The 26,175-nt window shown below is 44.8% G+C and overlaps 1 protein-coding gene across 1 annotated transcript in view; it reads right to left on the bottom strand.

The window, feature by feature from the left end:
- The window catches only part of LOC121544720 (serine/threonine-protein kinase D1-like), a 62,605-nt gene that overhangs the window by 11,017 nt on the left and 25,413 nt on the right, over positions 1–26,175 (bottom strand). The window contains exons 2-12 of the mRNA XM_041854811.1: positions 13,241–13,379; positions 9,032–9,163; positions 6,764–6,927; positions 6,315–6,338; positions 5,903–6,107; positions 4,855–4,932; positions 4,229–4,421; positions 3,634–3,757; positions 3,260–3,337; positions 2,531–2,819; positions 54–106 (exon numbers count right to left, since the gene is read on the bottom strand). Coding sequence (XP_041710745.1) covers positions 54–106; positions 2,531–2,819; positions 3,260–3,337; positions 3,634–3,757; positions 4,229–4,421; positions 4,855–4,932; positions 5,903–6,107; positions 6,315–6,338; positions 6,764–6,927; positions 9,032–9,163; positions 13,241–13,379 — 1,479 coding nt within the window. The remainder of the gene's footprint in view (positions 1–53; positions 107–2,530; positions 2,820–3,259; positions 3,338–3,633; positions 3,758–4,228; positions 4,422–4,854; positions 4,933–5,902; positions 6,108–6,314; positions 6,339–6,763; positions 6,928–9,031; positions 9,164–13,240; positions 13,380–26,175) is intronic.

Genomic DNA, 26,175 nt, shown 5'->3' with positions numbered 1-26,175 from the left:
AATAAAAATATACCCAAAGTCTTTCAAATGATGTGAGAGCAAATCCTACTTACCACGTTCTCTTGAATCTGGCAGTTGGACACTGAAATACTGATGGAAACATCCTCTGTTGGTGTAAGGGAAATGTTAAGAGTATTCCATAAGAGTTAATAGTATTCCATACTATAACCTTGAGAGTGTTCTTTCCTAGTGCTGAGTAGGGTTGGAAAATTCTGGTAAATTTCCCAAATTCCCAGGCTTTCCAGAAATCCTGGTTGGAGGCTTTAGGATTTGTCACGCCCTGACCTATAGAACTCTAGTTAGTTTGGTCAGGGTGTGCATGTTTAGTTCGATGTTGTTGTAGATCTATGTTTAGATCTAGGTTTCTATTTCTACGTTTGGCCGGGTGTGATTCCCAATCAGAAGCAGCTGTCGCTCGTTGTCTCTGATTGGGGATCATACTTAGGCAGCCAGTTTTCCTGCCTGGGTTGTGGGATCTTGTTTGTGTTTCGGTGTGTTTGGCTTGTTAGTGTATAGCCTTCCGACGTCACGTTTCGTTGCCTTTTGTTGTTTTGTCAGTGTTTATCCAGTTTAATAAACATGTTCGCATACCACGCTGCAGCTTGGTCTGACCCGTTCCTCAACGAGCGTGACAGAAGATCCCACCAAACGAGGACCAAGCAGCGTGGCCAGGAGCAGACATCCTGGACATCCTGGATGGTAAGGGATCTAGGACATGGGAGGAGATCCAGGCTGGGATAGATCGCCGTCCTTGGGAACAGACAGAGGAAGGAGCAACGGCGACACCGACGGCGCCGACCGAGGAGGAAGCCCGAGAGGCAGCCCCAATATATTTTTTTTTGGGGGGGGCTAAAGGGGTGGTCGGGGAGCGAGAGAGAAGAACCCCGACCACTGCACCCGGTGGGTTTCCAGTTTGAGTCCCTACGACCATGGGAATGGAACTGTTTTATACTGAGGAGTCGGAGGATGACGACGACGATGAGTTTCTGTTCCCTAACTCGTGGGGGCTCCCGGAGTAGTCCTCACTGGAGGAGGATTGGGCGCGGAGAGTAAAGGACTGGTACAGTCGTAGACCTCCAGCGCCGGTTCCCAGCCCGGTACACCCCGTACCTGCTCCCCGCACCAAGCCAGTGGTGCGTGTTCCCAGCCCAGTACGGCCCGTCCCTGCTCCTCGCACCAAACCAGTGGTGCGTGTCGCCAGCCCGGTACACCCCGTACCTGCTCCCCGCACCAAGCCAGTGGTGCGTGTTCCCAGTCCAGTACGGCCCGTCCCTGCTCCTCGCACCAAACCAGTGGTGCGTGTCGCCAGCCCGGTACGCCCCGTACCTGCTCCCCGCACCAAGCCAGTGGTGCGTGTTCCCAGGCCAGTACGGCCCGTGCCTGCACCTTGCACCAAGCCAGTGGTGCGTGTTCCCAGTCCGGTACGGCCTGTTCCTGCTCCTCGCACCAGACCAGTGGTGCGTGTCCCCAGTCCGGCCCGGCCTGTTCCACTGGTGCCCAATCCAGCTCCGGTCAGTGGATACACTCCGGAGTCAGAGCAGTCCGCTCCACCGGTGCCAAGTCCAGCTCCGGTCAGCTGATCCATTCCAGAGGCCAGAGCAGTCCGCTCTACCGGTGCCTAGTCCAGCTCCGGTCAGCGGATCCACTCCGGAGCTAGAGCAGTCCGCTCCACCGGGATCCAGTTCAGCTCCGGTCAGCGGCTCCACTCCGGGTCCAGACGTCAGCCCCTCTCTAGGTTCGGGGTCTCTCACACCAGGGTCCAGACAGGGATCGGTGCATCGTGGGAGGACAGAGAGGGGAAGCTCCGCGTTGAGGTCCAGACCGGTCCAGGGGTGCAACGCGGAGTCAGTAAGGGAGAAGACGTCACGCCTGGAGCCGGAGCCGCCACCGAGGCTGGAAGCCCACCCGGACCCTCCCCTGTTAAGTCAGGTTTGTGCGGCCGGAGTCCGCACCTTTGGTGGGGGGTACTGTCACGCCCTGACCTATAGAACTCTAGTTAGTTTGGTCAGGGTGTGCATGTTTAGTTCGATGTTGTTGTAGATCTATGTTTAGATCTAGGTTTCTATTTCTACGTTTGGCCGGGTGTGATTCCCAATCAGAAGCAGCTGTCGCTCGTTGTCTCTGATTGGGGATCATACTTAGGCAGCCAGTTTTCCTGCCTGGGTTGTGGGATCTTGTTTGTGTTTCGGTGTGTTTGGCTTGTTAGTGTATAGCCTTCCGACGTCACGTTTCGTTGCCTTTTGTTGTTTTGTCAGTGTTTATCCAGTTTAATAAACATGTTCGCATACCACGCTGCAGCTTGGTCTGACCCGTTCCTCAACGAGCGTGACAGGATTTCCTGCTTATTCCCCTCCTGAGTCCGGGAATCTTCCAAGCAGGATTTCTGGAAAACCTGGGAATTTTGGGAAAGTTACCAGAATTTTGCAACCGTAGTGTTAAGTAAAACAAGGTTGCTTCAATTAAATTAAATTAATTTATATAAGAGTTAATCTATCCCAAAATCTATCCAATTCACTCTGCTTATACGTACTGTGGCCACTGTGGCGTGACCCGTGTGACAGTCCTTTAGAGATGGCGGGCATGAGGGCGTGCTGGATGGCCATCTCCCACATCCTAGCCACATCCGGCCCGACCCCGCTGACCAGCATACTGCTGTGGGCCGACATGCTCCCCGGGCCCTCCGGCCTCGCCAGGTTCTCCCCTACATAGTAGACCAGGCTGCCCGTAGCAATCTCAAAGCAGTGGGCGTTGGAGCCCTCAGACAGCAAGTTGAAGGTCTTGGCTGGGTCCAGAGACAACACCTCTGACAACGGAATTTCCTGCCACATAGCAGAAGTAGTATTGCTCTTTGCTGTTTGAGGTCTAGGCCAGGTTACTGTAAAGCGCTTTGTGACAACAGCTGTTGTACAAAGTGCTTTATGAAATACATTTGATTGATTGATGTAGTAGCAGTCATTTTACAGGGATTAGAGCACTTGCATTTCAATATAAAGCATGATATTTCAAACTGATCAATGTCTGATCAATGTCTTGGTCCAGGCCGCCTATTTCTTGCTACAAATTACATTATATCTTAAGTCTTTATATGAAAAAGTGGTTGCAGCCTGCTTATCAGTCGAGAGTATAGTGTAAAACTGCATGTTACCTTGTCTTATTCAAACCCTAAATTACAGTAAATTAGTTTGCATAAAGCTCAGTTCTTTGATTTCAATCACCCTCACCCATAATAATCTATATAACATTTCAATTGATTTCTTACCTTGTAGTATTTGCTCCCTGTGTCATTCTGGAAAAGCGTGATGCATTTGCTGTCCAGCCTCCAGTAGTGTCTTTTCCTCTGTAGTGGAAACAGATAGAGAGCCTTGCACAGACTGAGACAACATAACATATGTTCCTGGTGCGTTCCACCTCTTGGCAATGGGGGTTTCCATCTATTCATAGCATCTATTATGCCATAGGTTAGTGCCCATAGCAGATTTGATTAAATAAAAACACAATTTAACATTTAAAAGACAGGCATTCACAAAATAACTTCAACAAAACATACAAAACATTACAATCATGGAATTGTGCAACTCTACAGCAGATTGATTAGTTGGTGTGACAAAAATACATTAATATAATCAGACTTACTAGAGTGTCTTTGCTGGTGAAGTGCACTAGCCAACCTTCCTTCATAATATTGCTACTTTTCCTCTTGGTGTTTTTGACTGACTGGACCACTCGCATCAGCGGGATGTTGTTGCTAGTAGACGGGCTTTGGAATGAAGGGAGTCAAACAGAAAACTCTGTGAATGTTTCTTCTCAACTTCAGGACTCAGTTAGGGTTATGGACTGGGTCAGGGTTGATCCAACGTGTAGACATGAAGTTAGGGTTATGGACTGGGTCAGGGTTGATCCAACGTGTAGACATGAAGTTAGGGTTAGGTTACAACTAGGATGTGGACATGAAGCTATGGTTAGGGTTAGGGTTGTGGTTGAGGCTAAGGTTAGGGTTGAACCAGAATGTGGACATGAAGCTAGGGTTAGGGTTGTGGTTGAACCTGGACGTGGAGATGAAGCTAGGGTTAGGGTTATGGCTAGGGTAAGGGTAAGGGTTGAGCCGGGGTACATTGCTTCATTCTAAGCAGTATGCTAGAGTGGATATTTTAACAGGACCTATGACTACTGTACATATCCACAGCCATTGGGGGGTCCCCCTGTCCTAGTCCCAGGCCCAGTCAATCACCTTATAGCCCTGTTGCAGTCATCCTCTGGGTCATGGAGGTCTCCCATTTCCCCATGGCCAGCCTCCAGCAGGCCCGAGTCAGGCACTATGGCCTCCTCCATGTCATCCATCAGACCACTGTTCCTGTCACTGTCGTGGTCGTCACAACCCTCCCCCATCACCACATCAGACTCCGCCCCTGAGCTCAGCAGATCTGGAGGAGGAGGAGGAGCAACAGGTGGAAACACACAAGGTGTAGGAAAAGAGAATAGTAGAACATTAAGTATGCCAGAGAAACCCTGTTTTTTAAAGAAGAAGAAAGAAGGAACCAAAAGAAGAAGAAAAAAATGAAAAATACAAAGAATATCAGAGCGGTAGTGTGGAAGAGATTTTAAAATAAAACAGTGATGTTATTTTACAGTCATAATTCGGTCGATATTTCAAGGAATATTCTGGTACTTCCAAGAATTCAGCTGGTATCCTATATATGATTATCTTTCTTCAGTCTCTCATAACTGAAGTAAATGTTGCAGAATTGAAAGAAACATATCCTGTGACATTTCTTGGAAACTATATGAGATGGACGACCACTTACTAGGAAAGATCTGTCACATTTACAGCAAATGACTATCTAAAGTGAAACTTGCCTCCATTTTTAGACACTTCTCCAAGGCAGTTGTTTGGTACTTTGGGCGCACATCGTTTATGACAGTTGAATTTGCAATCTGTAACCGTGAGAGAGAAACAGAGAGAGTGTGAGAGAGAGTGTAAGATGGGAGGGAGAAAGATAGAGAAGAGAGAGAGAGAGAGAGAGAGATGACATATCCATATGTAACCTGTCCAATAGCACTGTGACTACAAACAGCACCTTATCTGTCTGCTAGAGTACCTAATGAACCGTCTCTCATATGATACTATTACACTCTGTTCTGTTGTCTATATAAAGTACAACTCTATTGAAGTGATAATGCCAGAGAAGCTGGTGTTTGGAGGATATATTGGCACGGGTGTTGTTAAGCCCGAGACGAAATCGACGGCCAGCAAACCGTGCCAATATATCCTCCAAACAACGGCTTCAAGGGCATTATCACTTTTATACAACAGGTTACCCACATATTCAAATAATGATTGACATATTTTCATTAAAAACCGTATTTTGATGAATTTATTTATACTATTTCATCCTTCCACAAGATATTGTCCCGACACAAATCTAGGGTTGCTACCCAAGCCGGCTGGTCGTTCGTTCTATCGGTTCGGTTGCCAGAGACGCAACGTAAATGAAAGCAACATGACGGCTTGTGCACACTGTAGTAACCATAGAATTACAGTACAGTACATCTGTGAATTATAGGATCTCTATGGTAGTCACAACACTGTTGCTGCATTTGTGATTACCATGTAATTATACAGTTACAGGGCTATCTATTATTTAGACCATAATAGTTATTCAAGATGTCACAAAGAAAGCTTGAGGGAGAAACAACTGCCGTCTGTTAGCTCTACCAACTCTGTGACAACAAAGTCTTGAGATATCCAAAAATACCACCTGAAAATATTGAGCTGGCAAAAGCCCACGGGTGAGTCACACAGTATTACAGTAAGTACTGTGTGACTCACTATCATCCACACCTCCTCCACCAACCACTGTCAACCTCTCTCATTATCTCAAGTTTCTCTGAACCCCTACAGTACCTTTGCATTGCAGGCCTTGACGGAACAGGCCCTTGAGTAGCTTCTTGCAGTGCTGGCAGACGGTGGGGCGTGTGTAGGAGTGGACGACGAGGGTGTGAGGCACCTTGACTTTGGACAGGAGGATTTTGTCTAACTCTATGGGCCGGCCGATGTAGGAAGAGGACCTTCTCTCTCTGCCAGAAAAGAAGTCTGTCTGTGTCTTCTGCTGTGGAGAGTAGCAGGGTAGATCAGTCAGGGTGTTGCCCTGATGCCCCACTCAGAGCAAGGCACAAGGTAGGTAACAGATGTCATCAGCTACCTAAACAACATTTGTATTTGTCTTATTTTGACACAGGGAAAGAGCGACGTGCTTCTGGTGATAATAGGCGTATTGATACTGCAATAAGTGAGGGCAGGGTATTGGGGTACCTACCTCCATGCCAGGACTGACAGGAGACTGAGTATACAGCGAGGAGAGGACAGGGACACACACAGGGAGGAGGTGAAGAGAGAGATCAGAGTTAAACCAGAACAATATTCACACACATGACTGACTGCTGCTGGAGTAAAGACCTGCTCCAACAGAATTCATCATGAACACAACCAGCAACAGAGGCTTTCAGAATCACATCAGGTCCTTTATAGTAGGAACATGCTTCTCATCATAATCCAACAATTTGCCATTGGGAGGTTGGGAATGCGTAGGGCATGTAGTAATCTATGGTGTGTGTGTGTGTGTGTGTGGTGTGTGTGTGTGTGTGTGTGTAGTGTGTGTGTGTGTGTGTGTGCCTGGGTCCGTGCGTGCGTCCATGCCTGTGTGATAATGTGCATGTGTGTGTGTAGCTCTTCATGATGACCCACAGTAACCAGGGGTAAACTCACCAGTAAGGCCTCGTCGGAGGTGAAAGGCGAAGGCTCATTGGACCGTGTGGTGGTAAGGGTGGTCAAGCCGGTCAGAGAGACATTGGACAACCTCCGCTTGCGGATCCCACTGCAGTTATTTGGGATTTTAAAGGCACAGCGCTTGTGATAGTTCAGACCACAACCTTCAGAGGAGAGAAACAGACGGTTTCAGAGCAAAGGTGAGTTCACATGTAACGTGGCCATTTTTATACTTGCATCAAACTGGTGAGAGACTGTCTTTATGGAACTACACTGAACAAAAATATAAATGGAACATGTTAACTGTTGGTCCCATGTTTCATGAACTGAAATAAAAGATCCCAGAAATGTTCCATATGCATAGAAAGCTTACTTCTCTCACATTTGGTGCACAAATTTGTTTACATCCCTGTTAGTGAGCATTTCTCCGTTGCCAAGGTAATCCATCTGACAGGTGTAGCATATCAAGAAGCTGATTAAACAGGATGATCATTACACAGGTACACCTTGTGTTGGGGACAATAAAAGGCCACTCACAAAACACATTGCCATAGATGTCAGGTTTTGAGGGAGTGTGCAATTGGCATGCTGACTGCAGGAATGTCCACCAGAACTGTTGCGAGAGAATTGAATGTTCATTTCTCTACCATTAGCCGCCTTTAACATTGTTTTAGAGAATTTGGCAGTACATTCAACCGGCCTCAAAACTACAGACCACGTGTAACCACGCCAGCCCAGGACCTCCACATCCGGCTTCTTCACCTGCGGGATCATCTGAGACCAGCCACCCGGACAGCTGATGAAACTGTGGGTTTGCACAACCAAAGAATTTCTGCACAAACTGTCAGAAACAGCTCAGGGAAGCTCATCTGCGTTCTAGTCGTCCTCAGGTCTTGACCTGAATGCAGTTTGGCGTCGTAACCGACTTCAGTGGGCAAATGCTCCCCTTCAATGGCCACTGATACGCTGGAGAAGTGTGCTCTACACGGATGAATCCCGGTTTCAACTGTACCGAGCAGATGGCAGACAGTGTGTATGGCGTCGTGTGAGCGAGCGGTTTGCTGATGTCAACGTTGTGAATAGAGTACCCCATGGTGGCGGTGGGGTTATGCTACGGACAACGAACATAAACTACGGACAACAAACACAATTGCAATTTATCGATGGCAATTTGAATGCACAGAGATACCTGAGGCCCATTGTCGTGCCACTCATCCACCACCATCACTTCATGTTTTAGCATGATAATGCACAGCCCCATGTAGCAAGGATCTGTACACAATTCCTGTAAGCTGAAAATGTCCCAGTTCTTCCATGGCCTGCATACTCACCAGACATGTCACGCATTGAGCATTGCTCTAGATCGACGTGTACGACAGCATGTTCCAGTTCCCACCAATATCCAGCAACTTTGCACAGCCATTGAAAAGGAGTGAAGCATTCCACAGGCCACAATCAACAGCCTGATCAACTCTATGTGAAGGACATGTGTCACGCTGCATGAGGAAAATGGTGGTCACACCAGAAACTGACTGGTTTTCTGATCCACGCCCCTACCTTTTTTTTAAGGTATCTGTGACCAACAGATGCATATCTGTATTCCCAGTCATGTGAAATCCTTAGATTTGAGCCTAATTTCTTTATTTCAATTGATTGATTTCCTTATATGAACTGTAACTCAGTAAAATCGTAGAAATTGTTGCATGTTGCGTTTATATTTTTGTTCAGTATAATTAGGAATCATCTAATGGACCAAGTCATTCATGGATTGTTGAAACTTTGTCTTTGGGAAACGTTCCTTCATGAGCTCGCCACCATTCCAGTCAGACACCACAGTATGTAATACTTCACTTTTATACATATTAGGCTATTGTGTATACCTCCATCCCCTCTATGCACTACCTTTCCACCTGCCTCTTCAGCCTGACAGAAGACAAACTGTTCTCTTCTTCCCAACACTCTTCAAGCAGGGGCTTTGCTGCTCATCACAAACCCTGAAGAGACCTCTTCAGACTAGAGTACACCAGAGTGGCCTGTATCCCATGTACCCTGATAATATCCTCTCTTACAGAGTTACATAATTGTGTCGGAGTGGCTGGAACCTAATTACATTAGTTGAAATAGGCCCAGGGCTGCGTCCCAAATTGTACCCTATTCCCTACAAAGTGCACTACTTCTGACCAGAGCTCTGGTCAAAAGTAGTGCACTATATAGGGAATAGGCTGCCATTTGAGATGCAGTCCAGGGCTCCTTCTGTACAGTACCTACCTTCACACTTGAGGCCCTGTCTCACCAGGCCCCACAGCATCTCTCCACAGTGGTCACAGAAGGCAGGGGACCGGTAGGAGTGGACAAACAAGCCATGGGGACGGATCTGGAAGTCCTCCACTGTGGCAGAGGCTAGAACAGGACAACAACAACAACAACAATAGTCAATGGTTCAATTCCAACATTTTCCTCACACTCCTAGATCAAGAACTGAGTTGTATTCTGTGAATAGTGATATAGTAGTGAAGTAGTGTGGTGGTATGGATGTAGAATTAAAAATGAATGGCCATTCCCTGGTACAGTATTTGTATATGTTGAGGTAAACAAGGCTTTTTGCTGCATATGGAGTTGTGATTTTCTGATTGGCTGGTGCAGTTAGGCTGCATTGGGCCAATGGGATAGAGTGGAGAGCTCAGCATAAGAGTAGACTGCCTCATCAAACACACACATCTCCCCACTAACATGCTTGTCTCAGCACGCTCAAGTAGAATACATTCTGATTGGCCATTCTGCTGGGTAAACTGCTTCAATTTATTCCAATTATTGTTTTGCTTTTTGTTTAAAGGCCAATGTATGTTTGGAAATTTAACAACATGTAAACTGTCATTACATGCTTCAGAAAATGAGTGTGTGTATGTGAATGTGGTGCCTAAGTAGGCTTAATCTAAATAAATACTTACAGTACCAGTCAAAAGTTTGGACACACCTACTCATTCAAGGGTTTTTCTTTATTTTTTACATTGTAGAATAATAGTGAAGACATCAAAACTATGAAATAACACCCATGGAATCATGTAGTAACCAAAAAAGTGTTACAAAATGTGGAAAAAGTCAAGGGGTCTGAATACTTTCCAAAGGCACTGTGCATCCTGTAGTGTTACAGTGTGTTACATTTCAGTGATCAAACAGGGCGGAAAGCATTTTCATTGGAAAGAGTTCAAGTTGACTTCTTCCTCTCTTCCATATTTATGTTTACAGTATGGTGTACACACCCCTGCTTGCATCCAGTAGCATCCTGCGCCAGCGTGACAAATGTACGCTGCTCACACCCTCATGCTGATGACAGCAAAAGTGTTTTTAGCATCCTATCCACCTTCACACTAATTAAGTTGCTCTAGAAGTCGAAAAGCTCAAACGAGGAAACACAAATTGTGAGATCTTTGACAGGAAGACTGGCTGGTGAAAACAACTCTCTGGGATGCAGTTTAACACACCGTAATGTTAATTTACCAACCATATGCATTTTTATTTCTCCTTGTAGGTAGGAGATTTTACCCAAGTGATCATCTGTGAAGGGAATTCATGATTTTATTGATGAGTTCAGTGGAGTGTGGCTCTGTCAAGTGGGGAACCGTTTATAGCAGCTGCTCTACTGCTTGCTGTTTGGGGTTTCAGGCTGGGTTTCTGTATAGCACTTTGTGACATCTGCTGATGTAAAAAGGGCTTTATAAATACATTTTAATGACATTTTTTTGTTGGTGATATTAGTATGATAATACTCACACTGTCTCCCCTCATATACCTTCTAAGACTTATCAAGATTCAGGAACAGAAGAAGGTTATAACTTGTTTTGATATTTTATCTCAAATGTGAGTGTGAGCATAAGCTGAGATGAACTGAATAAAGACAGTAGTACAAAAAGAAATACCTGTGCAGTAAGACATACCCATGTGAACCTTTATAACATGTGACCCTAACATAACACAATAGCCCCATGTCTCCCCTGTCGCTGTACCACAGACACAACTAAATCACCTGAGCCCTCTCCTTCCCAGCGAGGGGGGTAGCGGAGGTGTCATTCTACCCCATGTCTCCCCTGTCGCTGTACCACAGACACAACTAAATCACCTGAGCCCTCTCCTTCCCAGCGAGGGGGGTAGCGGAGGTGTCATTCTACCCCATGTTTCCCCTGTCGCTGTACCACAGACACAACTAAATCACCTGAGCCCTCTCCTTCCCAGCGAGGGGGGTAGCGGAGGTGTCATTCTACCCCATGTCTCCCCTGTTGCTGTACCACAGACACAACTAAATCACCTGAGCCCTCTCCTTCCCAGCGAGGGGGGTAGCGGAGGTGTCATTCTACCCCATGTCTCCCCTGTTGCTGTACCACAGACACAACTAAATCACCTGAGCCCTCTCCTTCCCAGCGAGGGGGGTAGCGGAGGTGTCATTCTACCCCATGTCTCCCCTGTCGCTGTACCACAGACACAACTAAATCACCTGAGCCCTCTCCTTCCCAGCGAGGGGGGTAGCGGAGGTGTCATTCTACCCCATGTCTCCCCTGTCGCTGTACCACAGACACAACTAAATCACCTGAGCCCTCTCCTTCCCAGCGAGGGGGGTAGCGGAGGTGTCATTCTACCCCATGTCTCCCCTGTTGCTGTACCACAGACACAATTAAATCACCTGAGCCCTCTCCTTCCCAGCGAGGGGGGTAGTGGAGGTGTCATTCTACCCCATGTCTCCCCTGTTGCTGTACCACAGACACAATTAAATCACCTGAGCCCTCTCCTTCCCAGCGAGGGGGGTAGCGGAGGTGTCATTCTACCCCATGTCTCCCCTGTTGCTGTACCACAGACACAATTAAATCACCTGAGCCCTCTCCTTCCCAGCGAGGGGTGTAGCCAGGGGGTAGCGGAGGTGTTATTCTACCCCATGTCTCTGTACCACAGACACAACTAAATTACCTGCCATACTGTAGCACGCTGAGAGGGGGAAGAGAAAGCCTGCCAAGTGTTTGTAAAAACACTTTATCAGTGTCAAGATTGATACTTGGATCACTTCCTGCTCTTAAGCTAAGATAAGCCCACCCCTGATTTCTCACCGGGTGAGGCAGCCAAACTTTCCACAACAACGGGAGTGAGTGGAGGGGGGCAGAACACTGCCAAACAAAGCCGACCCACTGGTCACACACTGGTTGAATCAATGTTGTTTCCACGTCATTTCAATGAAATTACATTGAACCAATGTGGAATAGACGTTGAATTGACGTCGTTGCCCAGTGGAGAGAGACATCACTGGACACATAGAGATGAGCAATGATTTATGTGACAACTTACTGTTTTGTTATTTTCATAAATGCTTTATTACTTCACGAGAGAGGGGCATCTGAGATAGAGCTTACAGTATTTGGTGAATTTGCATATTGGGATAGTTCCAAATGTCCAGACCTTGACTTGTGAGTTGGTTTTTCTGATTGGCAGCTAAGCTTCTGGTGGTTTTAAACAGGATAGTATGTGAATAGATGATCTTAGGTAGCAGGCCACATCAGCTAGACAGCAACATGCCCTCTAGTTCTGTATTTGTCATGCAGCCAGTTATATATGTTATTGTCTGTTGTGTTGACTGACTGAACCATCTAGCTATTAGCCAAGCACATAGAATACATACACGCTTTTGCCATGTAAATCAATTTCATAGTAACATCATGTCCTCACTATTATCATTGTGTCTTCTGATTAGTCCATTACCCTGGGTAACATTATATCTCTCTCCTCCTTTTCAAGCTGCTATTATGGAGATGCTTTGTACTCTGTTCACAATCTGTATGAAGCTAGAACATGTTCTGCATTTTGAACACAACAAAAGGAACCTTCCATTTTCTGATATTATTCAACCTCAAGGGTTCATAAGAGAGTTCACCTCTCTTCCCTATATCAAATGGTCTATTCCAGCAGCTACATAACTAACAGAAAATACAGCTGAATAGAACCAGTGAATGCAATTGGCCTATGTTCAATTGCATTAATACACTGTGGACAAAGGTCATATGATTGTAGCCTATATGCAAACAGAACACAGGTGAACAGAAGTCACCCTCAAACAGGAGCATGCTGCATACTCAAATCCAGAGGAACAATGTCGGTATTGAGCAGTGATGAAGATGATGAAGATAAGGTTGTGCCATGTGTGACCTTCTAAGGATGGATCATTTTGATTAGGGCAACCGCATCAGAAAACCAAAACAAATGTTTCTTATTGGTCAAGTTTGGGTAGTTCCTCCCTATTTCAATTTTTTTCTCTTCCGTTTTGGGCCTAACGAACACAGCCCTGTTCTAGTGTGTACTATAGCCTTACCTGACAGGACCACCTCAACCAGGTAGTGTGTAGTGTGTGTATCATGCAGTGCGTATTGTGTAGTGAGCACTGGTCTTACATTTACATTTAAGTCATTTAGCAGACGCTCTTATCCAGAGCGACTTACTTACCTGACAGGACCACCTCAACCAGGTCTCCCTCTGTGATGTCTGTAGCACATTTCACCAGCTGGAGGATGTTCTCTGAGCCTGGGTCGTGGCGGAACAGCAGGATTTTGTCATACATCCCATAGAAGCCACACTCGGGTAACTGTGTGGGAGAGAACAAAAGGACTAGCTGGCATTGGTTAACATTTTATAGGTTTTCTTGTTTGGTTGACTTTAGTTCTGTTCAAAACAGATTTGTTGTTCTATTGCTTGTTGACTAAGTGGAGAGAAATGTACAGTCATTTCCTTTCAGACAATTTAAAACATTATATTAAAATTGTCAAATTAAAGAGGCCTTTTTCTGCTTTGTTTGTATGCAACCCAAGAAGACACCAGTCTCAATAGAGGCCCTTCTGGAGACATCTCACACAGCTGACTAGGACAGATTGTACTGTATTCTCCATATAGTTCAACCTAATATACATAATACTGTACATACCATTTTATTTTCCAAGTTATATACTGTCTATACACACCATGTATTTATATTTATATTCTGTATTCTGACACTGCTCACTCTAATATCTCTACGTGGATTGTTAATTTGACTTGTTCTGACATTTCTTGATTTATTGTTTTAGATTGTTTACTTTATTTGTGTATTTGTATTGTATTTGCTAGACATTTGACTGCATTGTTGGAGCTAGTAACATAAGCATTTCGCTGCACCTGCTACAACACCTGCAAATCTGTGTACGCGACCAATAAACCTTGATTTGATTTTGATTAGATTAACCTAATAACATTTAGAGGAACAATGATGTTATCTCTAAATTCAATTTAGAGAGCCCATGGTTCAGATTTTCACAATTGATGATACAGTACTGTCTGATACCCAACTGCCCATTGATGTAATAAATATACTAACACATTACTGAGAAGCTCCAATGGTTATTCAGGGATATTTACAAAGCTGTTCATCACAGCCTCCATTCAGTAGTAATGCAAGTCACAGCAAAGTAATATGCCTCTTCAAATTGAATTGGTTATTTGCTGCTGATTATGGAGCCCCATAATGATGCAGAATGTTATAAGCATGTTATGAGCCCTTATGATGTCTTATTATACGGCTTATAATATGTTATATACAGTCTTTACCAAGTGGCAGAAGCCTATGGCCTACAAAAAGACTTGGCAATTGTCCTCCTTTGGTAAATGTAGGGTAGGTGTTTAACCAAACAGTATGTTGCCAAGGAGCCCACATTAATTAACAGAGGCTTTACTATATTTTAATGAAGTTAGAAAAGTACCTGTGCTTAATTCAATTAAAGACCAAGGATACTAGAAAACGTGAAACGTTCAGAATATTGCACATAGACACGTATTGGATAGAGCTGCACATTCTGTAACGTTGCACCCAGCTGAACAGACCTTTGGTATTTAGAAACATAGCAAAAGAAGATCGGTCTGTTTCACCATGTTCTGTAGTAGAACATTGGATTTCTAACAGTCAGTTTTCACTAATCTATCCAAAGTCAAACTATGCTGTGCTTTAGGTCAACAAGCACAATGTAAGACTTGCACTACATTTAAACACTATTTCTGTGGTTAGTTACTAAACAGTTTTAGGAATAACAGCCTGCCAATCAATCCAATGTCAAAGAAAAGAGCAACATATTGACTGACCTGTGTAGTGTGGTGAGGGAACCACTGCTGTGCATAACCCGCTATTGATCTACTCTGATGAGTTAGGTTACAGCATGTAGCCAATTCCACTATTTCACCATCTAGCCAAGCTCACATCACACAAACACACACACACACACACACACACACACACACACACACACACACACACACACACACACACACACACACACACACACACACACACACACAGGGACACTGTCGTTTGATTCAACTGTTACGATTAGACTAATCAAATGACAACTTGTTAGTAACAACGACAATAGATTGTTGCAATATTATTATTGTAATAACTCTGAGAGATAATTCTACGTTTTGCAAAGGGAGCACCTGAGAATAAGGATGCAACAGAAACAGCTAGAGGAGAAGGAGACCTAGTAGATTAAAACAATTTTAAAAAATGAGAATGAACAATGATAATCCCTAGCAAATATTGTCTAAGACAAAAAGAAAGCAGGCTTCAAGTGACATGGAAATTAACATAGCTCTATCAAGGCTGATGTACTGCAGTGCAGGTCTCATGTAGTGTCGCTAACTTACCTCTGTAATAGATACAGACTCTCTGTCTGTCAGTTAGTCACACTCTCAGGAGGACTAATGGAATAATGGTTGGAAGAGGGAAGGTTGTCAGAGGATTGTTGATCTGTATTCCTATTATGGAAGTGAAGACGTTGAGAAGGCTTAGCTCTAATTCCTATTTAGTGATTGTAGTTTGCGCCCTTTTATTTTGACCGAAACACATATTATAACTTTGAACTGATTGTCTTTTTTTTTTTAAGTAAAGCATCTCACAATTGTACTATGAGTCTAATCTGTTATCTATTCCTATTGTGAATAATACATCTTAGTAGCAATATCACTAATTTTAGGGTGTTTTCACACTTGGTCTCTTTCAGACAATTTCTGTGAACTCAATGTGGTTCCCCAATTTTTTTGTGCAGTGTGAACACTCCAAAAGGAACTCAGACCCCTCAAAAGAGCCCCTGAAGCGAACCGAACTGACACCATCTCGAGAAGTGGTCTGAGTTCGGTTCGCTTTAATTCCAAGGACCGGCTCCCTTTTTTAAGGCAATATGAACACAAAGCTCTCCAGGTTTGCTTGCCATTATGCAACACCGTTTCCCCTGCCATAACGCCTCACATTGGTTCTGCAAAAGTGAGAAGATGATGATGCAGATTCGCTGAAAAATCGTATGTGTGGCATTTTGTACTGACAAGATGTTTCTGATTATTTGTTTGCAATATGTGATCTATAGACTAAGAGAGCTTCATAAACTGTTAATCCGATTGTGGGGTTTGAATAGCATGAGAATACAACAATATTTGGTCATAACCACAACAAAGGGTACAAAATCAATGATAGCTCTTAAAGGGGCAGTAGCCTACATTGGGTGTAAAATGTTCAATTACAGCAATTTTTTATCTGCAATTATTCTTTATTTATTCTGTTACCAAGCATATTTACATGTTAATATTATCTTCTGATTATAATTATTATATCTCGTCTTTTAACTAAATTAAATATATTAGCTTCCAAAATGTAAGTAGGTATATCTAGCTGTCTGATAACACATTGTGATGGAATGGCTTTTGCTGCACTTTGTAAAAACCCAGAGTGCATTGAGTGAATGTTGGAAAAAGATATTGGTTCCTTTCATAGCAATGTGAATGCAAAGATAACTCGGACCACAAAATAGGGGAAGTGAACTAGCAAAAGAGTTGAGTCCTCATTCAAAGGCAAGGGCAGTGTGAATAAAAAAGGGATCTGAGTTCTTTTTTTTACCCCAGAGTTCACTTTAAAGAGGACTGAGATCGGTTCTTTTAAAGAGGACTATATGTGAAAAAACCCTAACATGTTTGTCTAGTTGAAATTCAAACAGCTCCTGCACGCTCAGAAATAAAGGTTTCGATTTGTTCCTAAAGGGGCACAAACACTTGTCACTTTAGTGGTACCCTGTAAGGTACGTCCCTTGACCTTTAGTTATAGGTACATAATTGTACCCTGGCAGTTTGTACCTTAAAATAGCCAATAGTGTTCCTTAGGGGACAAGATAGTACAGGTAGAAAATGTGTTGCTTTAACGCTGTAGGGTGTAAAGCCTTATTTGCATATTTCCTAGGGTGCCTTTCAAACGATTTTTAGAGTTACCAGTACCACCCATGACTGTGTTTGCTAGTGACAGAGACATGGTTGTTGCATTCAATGGCTTCAGTCCTGTAGAGTGCCTAAGTTAACATTTGATCATTGAAATCCAACTATTTATGACAATACATTACATATATCATAAGGCCATACTTTGACAGCCTAGTTTTACCGCAACACAGTGGTCTGAAACTCCTGGTTTGCAGGCCACATCGAGCAAGTCACATTATGCTGGCTTGCAAAGTGATATGTAATTCCTATTTGAATCCAGCCAGAGTTAGGATATCCATAAATGTTAACTTTTAATCACCCGCAATTATAATGACTGCCAAGGTAGGGAAAAATTATAAATGAGACTACCTAAACCAGGGGTGTCAAACGTCCGGCCCGCGGGCCGGATCAGGCCCGCAAACGGGTTTAATCCGGCCCGTGAGATGATCAAAAATAAATAAAATAAAAATAAATAATAATAATAATAATAATTTTGTAAAGTATAAAAATGCGCTGCAATTTTTCAATAAAATAAACTGCTGTTCCAATTGCATCCACTGGTTGGCGCAATAGCAATTGTGTTAAGCAAGCAAACTGTTTATACCGGGGCAGAGCAAGTAGGTCAAGCACGTGCAGCCAATGAGCTACTTTGTTTTGCCCGCGATATTTATTACGGCTTCTACTTTTAACATTATGTGCTTTGGCACCCTCATTGCCCCAATATGTCTCTGTCAAAAAAGAGAAAAGTGGACGCAGAGTGCAGAGTGTTCCAAGAAAAATGGTCATCCTATTTATTCACTGAATTGAATGGGAAAGCTGTATGTTTGGTGTGTTCAGAGCATGTTGCAGTGCTGAAAGAATATAACCTTCGTCGCCACTATGTGAGTCTTCATGCCGACAAATATGACAACTTTCAAGGACAGCGGCGATGAGAGAAGCTGAATGAACTGTTGGCGGGTCTGAAGAAACAGCAGTCTGTGTTTACTCACAGCCGAGACATCAGTGACGCTGCAGTGAAAGCTAGCTACCTCATTGCTAATGAAATCGCAGTGGCTTCAAAACCATTTAGTGAGGGTGAATTTGTAAAAACATGCATGATGAAGGCAGCGGAGATTGTGTGCCCTGAAAAGCGGCCTGACAAGAAACACAGTTGCAGACAGGATTTCCGATCTTTCAGTGGATTTGGACAGCCAGTTGAAGCAAAAAGTAAAGTCATTTATTGCGTTTTCGGTTGCAATTGATGAAAGCACGGACATTACAGATGTTGCACAACTGGCCATTTTCATCCGCGGAGTTGATGACACATTGACCGTCACCGAGGAGTTCGTGGAGTTGGTGCCGATGACAGATACGACGACAGCAGCTGATATTTTTACCGCACTCGTCGGCGCGCTGGACAGGGTCGGACTGGACTGGTCCCGCGCTGTCAGCCTGGCTACAGATGGTGCGCCCTCAATGATCGGGAAAAAAGCAGGCGTTGTGACAAAGTTCAGAGAGAAAGTGCAATCTGCAAATGGAGGACGTGATTTTTGGACTTTTCACTGTATTTTGCACCAGGAGGCTTTGTGTTGCAAGTCATTAAAGATGGATAACGTCATGAAGGTGGTCATCCAAACTGTTAATTTCATCCGATCCAGAAGCCTGAATCACCGTCAGTTTGACAGCCTTCTCAGAGAGAAAGACCACATCTATGGCCTGCCATACCACACTGAGGTAAGATGGTTAAGCCGAGGTGCTGTGCTGAGGCGTTTCTTTGATTTACGAGAAGAAATTGAACAGTTCATGGAAGAAAAGGGCAAACCAGTGTTAGAAAGTCATTCCGCAGAATGGATGCAGGACCTTGCATTTATGGTGGATGTTACAGAGCACCTGAATAACTTGAACAAACAGCTGCAAGGGCGCAACAAAGTTGTCACGCAGTATTATGACAGCATACGTTCTTTCAAGTTGAAGCTGTCATTGTGGGAGACGCAACTTGCCGGTGGTGATGCAGCTCACTTCCCCTGTCTGAAAAATGTGTGCGCGACCCAACATGTGGCAGACATGAAGCGGTTCAAAGATAAAATAACGGGACTGTTACGGGAGTTTGAGCAACGCTTTCAGATTTATGTTTATATGTTTTTATGTTGATGTGCTATTGTTTTTAATTTATTTTATTTTATTTGTATATTTAACCTATTCTTGACTCTGTGGTTCTTGCACTTGTTTGGGGAACAGGATTTCATTATTTTTATCTACATTTCTGCCTGAGAAATGACACCCTGATATAGTTCTGTGATCTGTGATATACTTCTGTGAATCACTGAGGCATTGTGTGTTTGTGTGTTCTTTGTCCTCAGAACTTTCAAATAACTTGAGGTGTTTTATGATTAATAGTGATGTTGTGCTTTTGGACACTGTCCTCAGGCTCCAGCTTTATGTTTATATGTTTTTATGTTGATGTGCTATTGTTTTTAATTGATTTTATTTTATTTTTATATTTAACCTATTCTTGACTCTGTGGTTCTTGCACTTGTTTGGGGAACAGGATTTCATTATTTTTATCTACATTTCTGCCTGAGAAATGGCACCCTGATATAGTTCTGTGATCTGTGAAACAGTTCTGTTAATCACTGAGGCATTGTGTGTTTGTGTGTTCTTTTTCTTTTTATGATTAATAGTGATGTTGTGCTTGTACTATTTTGAACACACTGTCCTCAGGCTCCAGCTTTATGTTGTATGTTGATCGTATTAAAACAAAGAAAACAATCTGAAGTTGTTGTTTTTAAGTTATATATACCATGATTTTTCCGGTCCGGCCCACTTGGGAATAGATTTTCCTCCATGTGGCCCCTGAGCTAAAATGAGTTTGACACCCCTGACCTAAACCATCTAAATGGGAACAACCATCTCAGTAACGGGTGCAATAAGTCCAAATGCTAACAGATTGGATTAGTTTAGAAAAATGTATTTACATTTGAGTCATTTAGCAGACGCTTTTATCCAGAGCGACTTACAGGAGCAATTAGGGTTAAGTACATTGACAGATTTTTCACCTAGTCGGCTCGGGGATTAGAACCAGCGACCTTTCGGTTACTGGCACAACGCTCTTAACCACTAAGCTACCTGCCGCCCATGTATGTTATTTATCTTTGTGTAGCATAAGATCAATCAATCAATCAATCAATGTGCATACAAAAACACATATTGAAACAAACAAACAAAAATTTACCTGCAATAGAGCATGCTGGGAAATATGATAATGATGGGCTTGGTTTTTGAGAGTGTGTGATGATTGTATCTTTATATTCAAAATATTGGGTACAAAAATGTACCATTATAGTAGATGTACCCTAAAAGGTACCGAACAGTAGGCCTACCATGTAAGATTATATGTGTACCTCTGAAGGTACATTATGTTTATTTAGATGTTTAATTTTTATTGTTTTATTTAGATGTATACTGTACCCTAACCATACCCTTATTTCTAAGTGTGGAACATACAAAGCTATATCTCAATTTTCTCTACCTAGTTAATGGCAATAGATCTCTCTCCTGTCAGCCTCTAATGAGGTCTGTACAAAAATATATAGAGAGGTAAGTGTGGTACTGAGGTCACCATGACAGCAGCCCCACTGTAACAGTAGGGTTGTCATGGCAGCGGAACCCAAGGCTCGCTTCCTGATTTAAATTATATTCATTTATTTGACACAACGGATTCACATATATCTGCTGAATGTCTGAGCTATCAAAAGAAAAGCAGAGAGACACTGAACCTTGTCATTTACCCCCTCACCCCCCCATGAGGAAGATATGCTTCTTTTAAAAGCACAGGAAATTCACAAGCAATAGTTCTAGCTATATTGCCTCTCTGGGGAGACTGATGTGGCACTTCCAAGATGGCCTTTCAACACTGTTATTTTCCTGCTTTATGTTTTATATGGATAAGTGTGATGTACAAAGAACATCAATTTGGAGGCCGTCTTCTCCCTCAAACAATAGGCGCAGTCAGTGCCATAGCTAGCTAAAGTTCTGTTTTTAACACTGTTAGAAGCAGCTGTGGCTCGGTCCGTCGGCTGAGGCGGAAATAGCCACTGAAAGCTATTCAGCCTGTGTGAATCACCGATGCAGCTCTAACTGCCGCTCTGCTCTTTCACGCCTACGCCATAGACTACAGTCTTATTGAGTTGCCCTTCCTTCCTTCCTAGAACAGCAACCTATGCTTTGCTTTCACCTTTCACCTTGGTAGCAAACTCCACTGTACAAAGGTTTCAATCTTGTTGGTGAGGTTTTCAAACAAGATATTTGTGACTAATGTCACTTTTCAAAGTAAAACAAAATCATACTTTCAAAAGGTGGACTGAGTGAGGAATAGTCTGGTCCTCTGTTGCTAGCGGGGATGTGTTTTTTTTGTTTTCATGAATTAATCAACTGAATATAGTGGTGAATGCATGAGGAATTTAAAAAAGCTATGAAAAACTGCAATATAGAACACAAACTGTGACGCTCAACAATGTCATTGATTCATGACTGAGTGAACCTGTACTATAAGTGTCTCAAGCCCTGTTTATACCTGGTTCTAACGTTGTCACGATCGTCTAGTAGCGAAGTAGACCAAGGCGCAGCGTGTGAAAGAAACATGACTTTATTATATTAAAGTACTAACAAACCAAACAAAACACGACGCGTGAAGTCCAACGGTTAACACTGACCGTAAAGGAACAAAAACCCACAACACCCAAAGGAAAACATACAGATTAAATATGGCTCCCAATCAGAGACAACCAGCCGACAGCTGACACTCGTTGCCTCTGATTGGGAGTCATACAGGCAAACATAGAAACAGAACAACTAGAATACCCAACATAGAAAACGAACACATAGAATGCACACACCCTGGCTCAACATATAGAGTCCCCGAGCCAGGGTGTGACAGTACCCCCCCCTAAAGGCGCGGACTGCGACCGCGTCTAAACACCCCAAACAGGGGAGGGCTGGGTGGGCATTCATTCCTCCTCGGAGGCGGCTCCGGCTCCGGCTTTGACCACCACCCCTCCATACTACCCCCGTAGCGCCCCTGGTCCGGTCTGACCCCGCTGGCTGAATCTGGACTGGACATTGACGGAGCGGATTGCTTACGCTCCGTTGTGGAGCAGCTGACCGGTCTTACTAGGCTGACGACTCGCACCCCGGGCTTGGTGCGAGTAGCAGGAACGGGCTGAACCAGGCTGACGACTCGCACCCCTGGCTTGGTGCGAGTGGCAGGAACAGGCTGGACCAGGCTGGCGACTCGCACCCCTGGCTTGGTGCGAGTGGCAGGAACAGACCGGGCCGGGCTGGCGACTCGCACCCCTGGCTTGGTGCGAGTGACAGGAACAGGCCGGGCCGGGCTGGCGACGCGCACCGTAGGTTTGGTGCGAGTGGCAGGAACAGGCCGGGCCGGGCTGGCGACGCACACCGTAGGTTTGGTGCGTGGAGCAGGGACAGGCCGGGCTGGGCTGGCGACGCACCCCGTAGGCTTGGTGCGTGGAGCAGGGACAGGCCGGGCTGGGCTGGCGACGCACACCGTAGGTTTGGTGCGTGGAGCAGGGACAGGCCGGGCTGGGCTGGCGACGCACACCGTAGGTTTGGTGCGTGGAGCAGGAACAGGCCGGGCAGGGCTGGCGACGCACACCGTAGGTTGGGTGCGTGGAGCAGGAACAGGCCGGGCTGGGCTGGCGACGCCCACCGTAGGTTTGGTGCGTGGAGCAGGGACAGGCCGGGCTGGGCTGACGACGCACCCCGTAGGCTTGGTGCGTGGAGCAGGAACAGGCCGGACTGGGCTATGGAGACGGATAGGAGACCTGGAGTGAAGAGCTGCCACAACCCGTCCTGGCTGAATGCCTACCTTCACACACTCTGTGTGAGGCATCAGCACAGGACGTACAGGGCTGTGTACCCGTACTGGCATAACAGCACGTGACACTGGCGCAGGATATCCGGGACCGAGGAGAGGCACTGGAGGCCGCGAGCGCTGAGCCGGCACACTCCGTCCTGGCTGCATGCCCACCTTCGCACAACACGTGCGGGGTGCTCGCACAGGACGTACCGGACTATGCCGGACCACTCGCGGCACAGTGCGCATCTCCGCATACCGCGGAACCTGCCCAGTCTCATGCTGCCATGCCTGAGTACGGGGAGTTGGCTCTGCTCTCCATCCAGGCTCCGCCAACCTGCCTTCTGGCCCCCAAAAGCCGGTGGCCTCCTCTCTTAATCTCCCGATTCGCCCTGTGGCAGCCTCCTGCTGCCCAGTCGCCCATGCCGTGTGCCCCCCCCTAAAAAATTATTGGGGGTGCCTCTCGCCTTTCCGACCACGGCCCGGTTGACGCCGCTTCTCCACTCCTGCCTGGGTCTCCCCCTTCATCGCCTTCCGGTACCGGACGGCCTCCTCCTCGGTAATCTGCCCCCAACCGAGGAGGACATCCACCAGCGTCACCTCCTGCGTGTGTTCCTGGACACGCTGCTTGGTCTTTGTATGGTGGGTTTTTCTGTCACGATCGTCTAGTAGCGAAGTAGACCAAGGCGCAGCGTGTGAAAGAAACATGACTTTATTATATTAAAGTACTAACAAACCAAACAAAACACGACTCGTGAAGTCCAACGGTTAACACTGACCGTAAAGGAACAAAAACCCACAACACCCAAAGGAAAACATACAGATTAAATATGGCTCCCAATCAGAGACAACCAGCCGACAGCTGACACTCGTTGCCTCTGATTGGGAGTCATACAGGCAAACATAGAAACAGAACAACTAGAATACCCAACATAGAAAACGAACACATAGAATGCACACACCCTGGCTCAACATATAGAGTCCCCGAGCCAGGGTGTGACAAACGTGCATCCTTTGTCTTGATCTTGTCCTCATTCTGATTGTGCCCACATTTTCAGACATGTGTAGACGATTAATAGATGCATTCTGATCTGATTGTGATCAGATATTCATGACCACCCCTGGAGGTAGTCAGGCGTGCATTGTGTCTGGATATCTTACAAGTGTAGACAGATATGGACAGTGAAACCATTTAAATCATAATTATCCTGCCTTCTAAAATCATTGACAGGTAGCACCATTGACTTATGGCATCAATATGTCTTAAAATAAATAAATACATATTATATTTAGAAAGAATAGGCCTAGCTGTCAAATAATTTGCATACAGGGAGGGACCAGGACATCTGGTCACAATGTGGACACAGTGGACGGATATGAGACACATTTTGATACATTGTGTAGACATACAGTGGGGAGAACAAGTATTTGATACACTGCCGATTTTGCAGGTTTTCCTACTTACAAAGCATGTAGAGGTCTGTCGTTTTTATCATAGGTACACTTCAACTGTGAGAGACGGAATTAAAAAAATTAATCCAGAAAATCACATTGTATGATTTTTAAGTAATTAATTTGCATTTTATTGCATGACATAAGTATTTGATACATCAGAAAAGCAGAACTTAATATTTGGTACAGAAACCTTTGTTTGCAATTACAGAGATCATACGTTTCCTGTAGGTCTTGACCAGGTTTGCACACACTGCAGCAGGGATTTTGGCCCACTCCTCCATACAGACCTTCTCCAGATCCTTCAGGTTTCGGGGCTGTCGCTGGGCAATACGGACTTTCAGCTCCCTCCAAAGATTTTCTATTGGGTTCAGGTCTGGAGACTGGCTAGGCCACTCCAGGACCTTGAGATGCTTCTTACGGAGCCACTCCTTAGTTGCCCTGGCTGTGTGTTTCGGGTCATTGTCATGCTGGAAGACCCAGCCACGACCCATCTTCAATGCTCTTACTGAGGGAAGGAGGTTGTTGGCCAAGATCTCACGATACATGGCCCCATCCATCCTCCCCTCAATACGGTGCAGTCGTCCTGCCCCCTTTGCAGAAAAGCATCCACAAAGAATGATGTTTCCACCTCCATGCTTCACGGTTGGGATGGTGTTCTTGGGGTTGTACTCATCCTTCTTCTTCCTCCAGACACGGCGAGTGGAGTTTAGACCAAAAAGCTATATTTTTGTCTCATCAGACCACATGACCTTCTCCCATTCCTCCTCTGGATCATCCAGATGGTCATTGGCAAACTTCAGACGGGCCTGGACATGCACTGGCTTGAGCAGGGGGACCTTGCGTGCGCTGCAGGATTTAAATCCATGACGGCGTAGAGTGTTACTAATGGTTTTCTTTGAGACTGTGATCCCAGCTCTCTTCAGGTCATTGACCAGGTCCTGCCGTGTAGTTCTGGGCTGATCCCTCACCTTCCTCATGATCATTGATGCCCCACGAGGTGACATCTTGCATGGAGCCCCAGACCGAGGGTGATTGACCGTCATCTTGAACTTATTCCATTTTCTAATAATTGCGCCAACAGTTGTTGCCTTTTCACCAAGCTGCTTGCCTATTGTACTGTAGCCCATCCCAGCCTTGTGCAGGTCTACAATTTTATCCCTGATGTCCTTACACAGCTCTCTGGTCTTGGCCATTGTGGAGAGGTTGGAGTCTGTTTGATTGAGTGTGTGGCAGGTGTCTTTTATACAGGTAACGAGTTCAAACAGGTGCAGTTAATACAGGTAATGAGTGGAGAACAGGAGGACTTCTTAAAGAAAAACTAACAGGTCTGTGAGAGCCGGAATTCTTACTGGTTGGTAGGTGATCAAATACTTATGTCATGCAATAAAATGCAAATTAATAACTTTAAAATCATACAATGTGATTTTCTGGATTTTTGTTTTAGATTCCGTCTCTCACAGTTGAAGTGTACCTATGATAAAAATTACAGACCTCTACATGCTTTGTAAGTAGGAAAACCTGCAAAATCAGCAGTGTATCAAATACTTGTTCTCCCCAATGTATTTCTGAAAATGTGGGCTAATTTCAGAATGTGGACAAGATCAGGACAAAGGACTCATATTAGCGGCAGGTATAAACGGGGCTTAAGTCGAGTTCCAAGTCCAAGTATAATCATGGTGAAATTATCTGATTTAAAAATGGAATATGTACAGTTGAAGTCGGAAGTTTACATACACCTTAGCCAAATACAATGAAATTCATTTTATCACTATTCCCGACATTTAATCCTAGTAAAAATTCCCTGTTTTAG

Source organism: Coregonus clupeaformis, chromosome 29 (assembly GCF_020615455.1).
Source record: "Coregonus clupeaformis isolate EN_2021a chromosome 29, ASM2061545v1, whole genome shotgun sequence".
Lineage (NCBI taxonomy): Eukaryota > Metazoa > Chordata > Actinopteri > Salmoniformes > Salmonidae > Coregonus > Coregonus clupeaformis.
The sequence above is the reverse complement of the archived record's forward strand: the minus strand, read 5'-3'. Positions and strand labels throughout refer to the sequence as shown.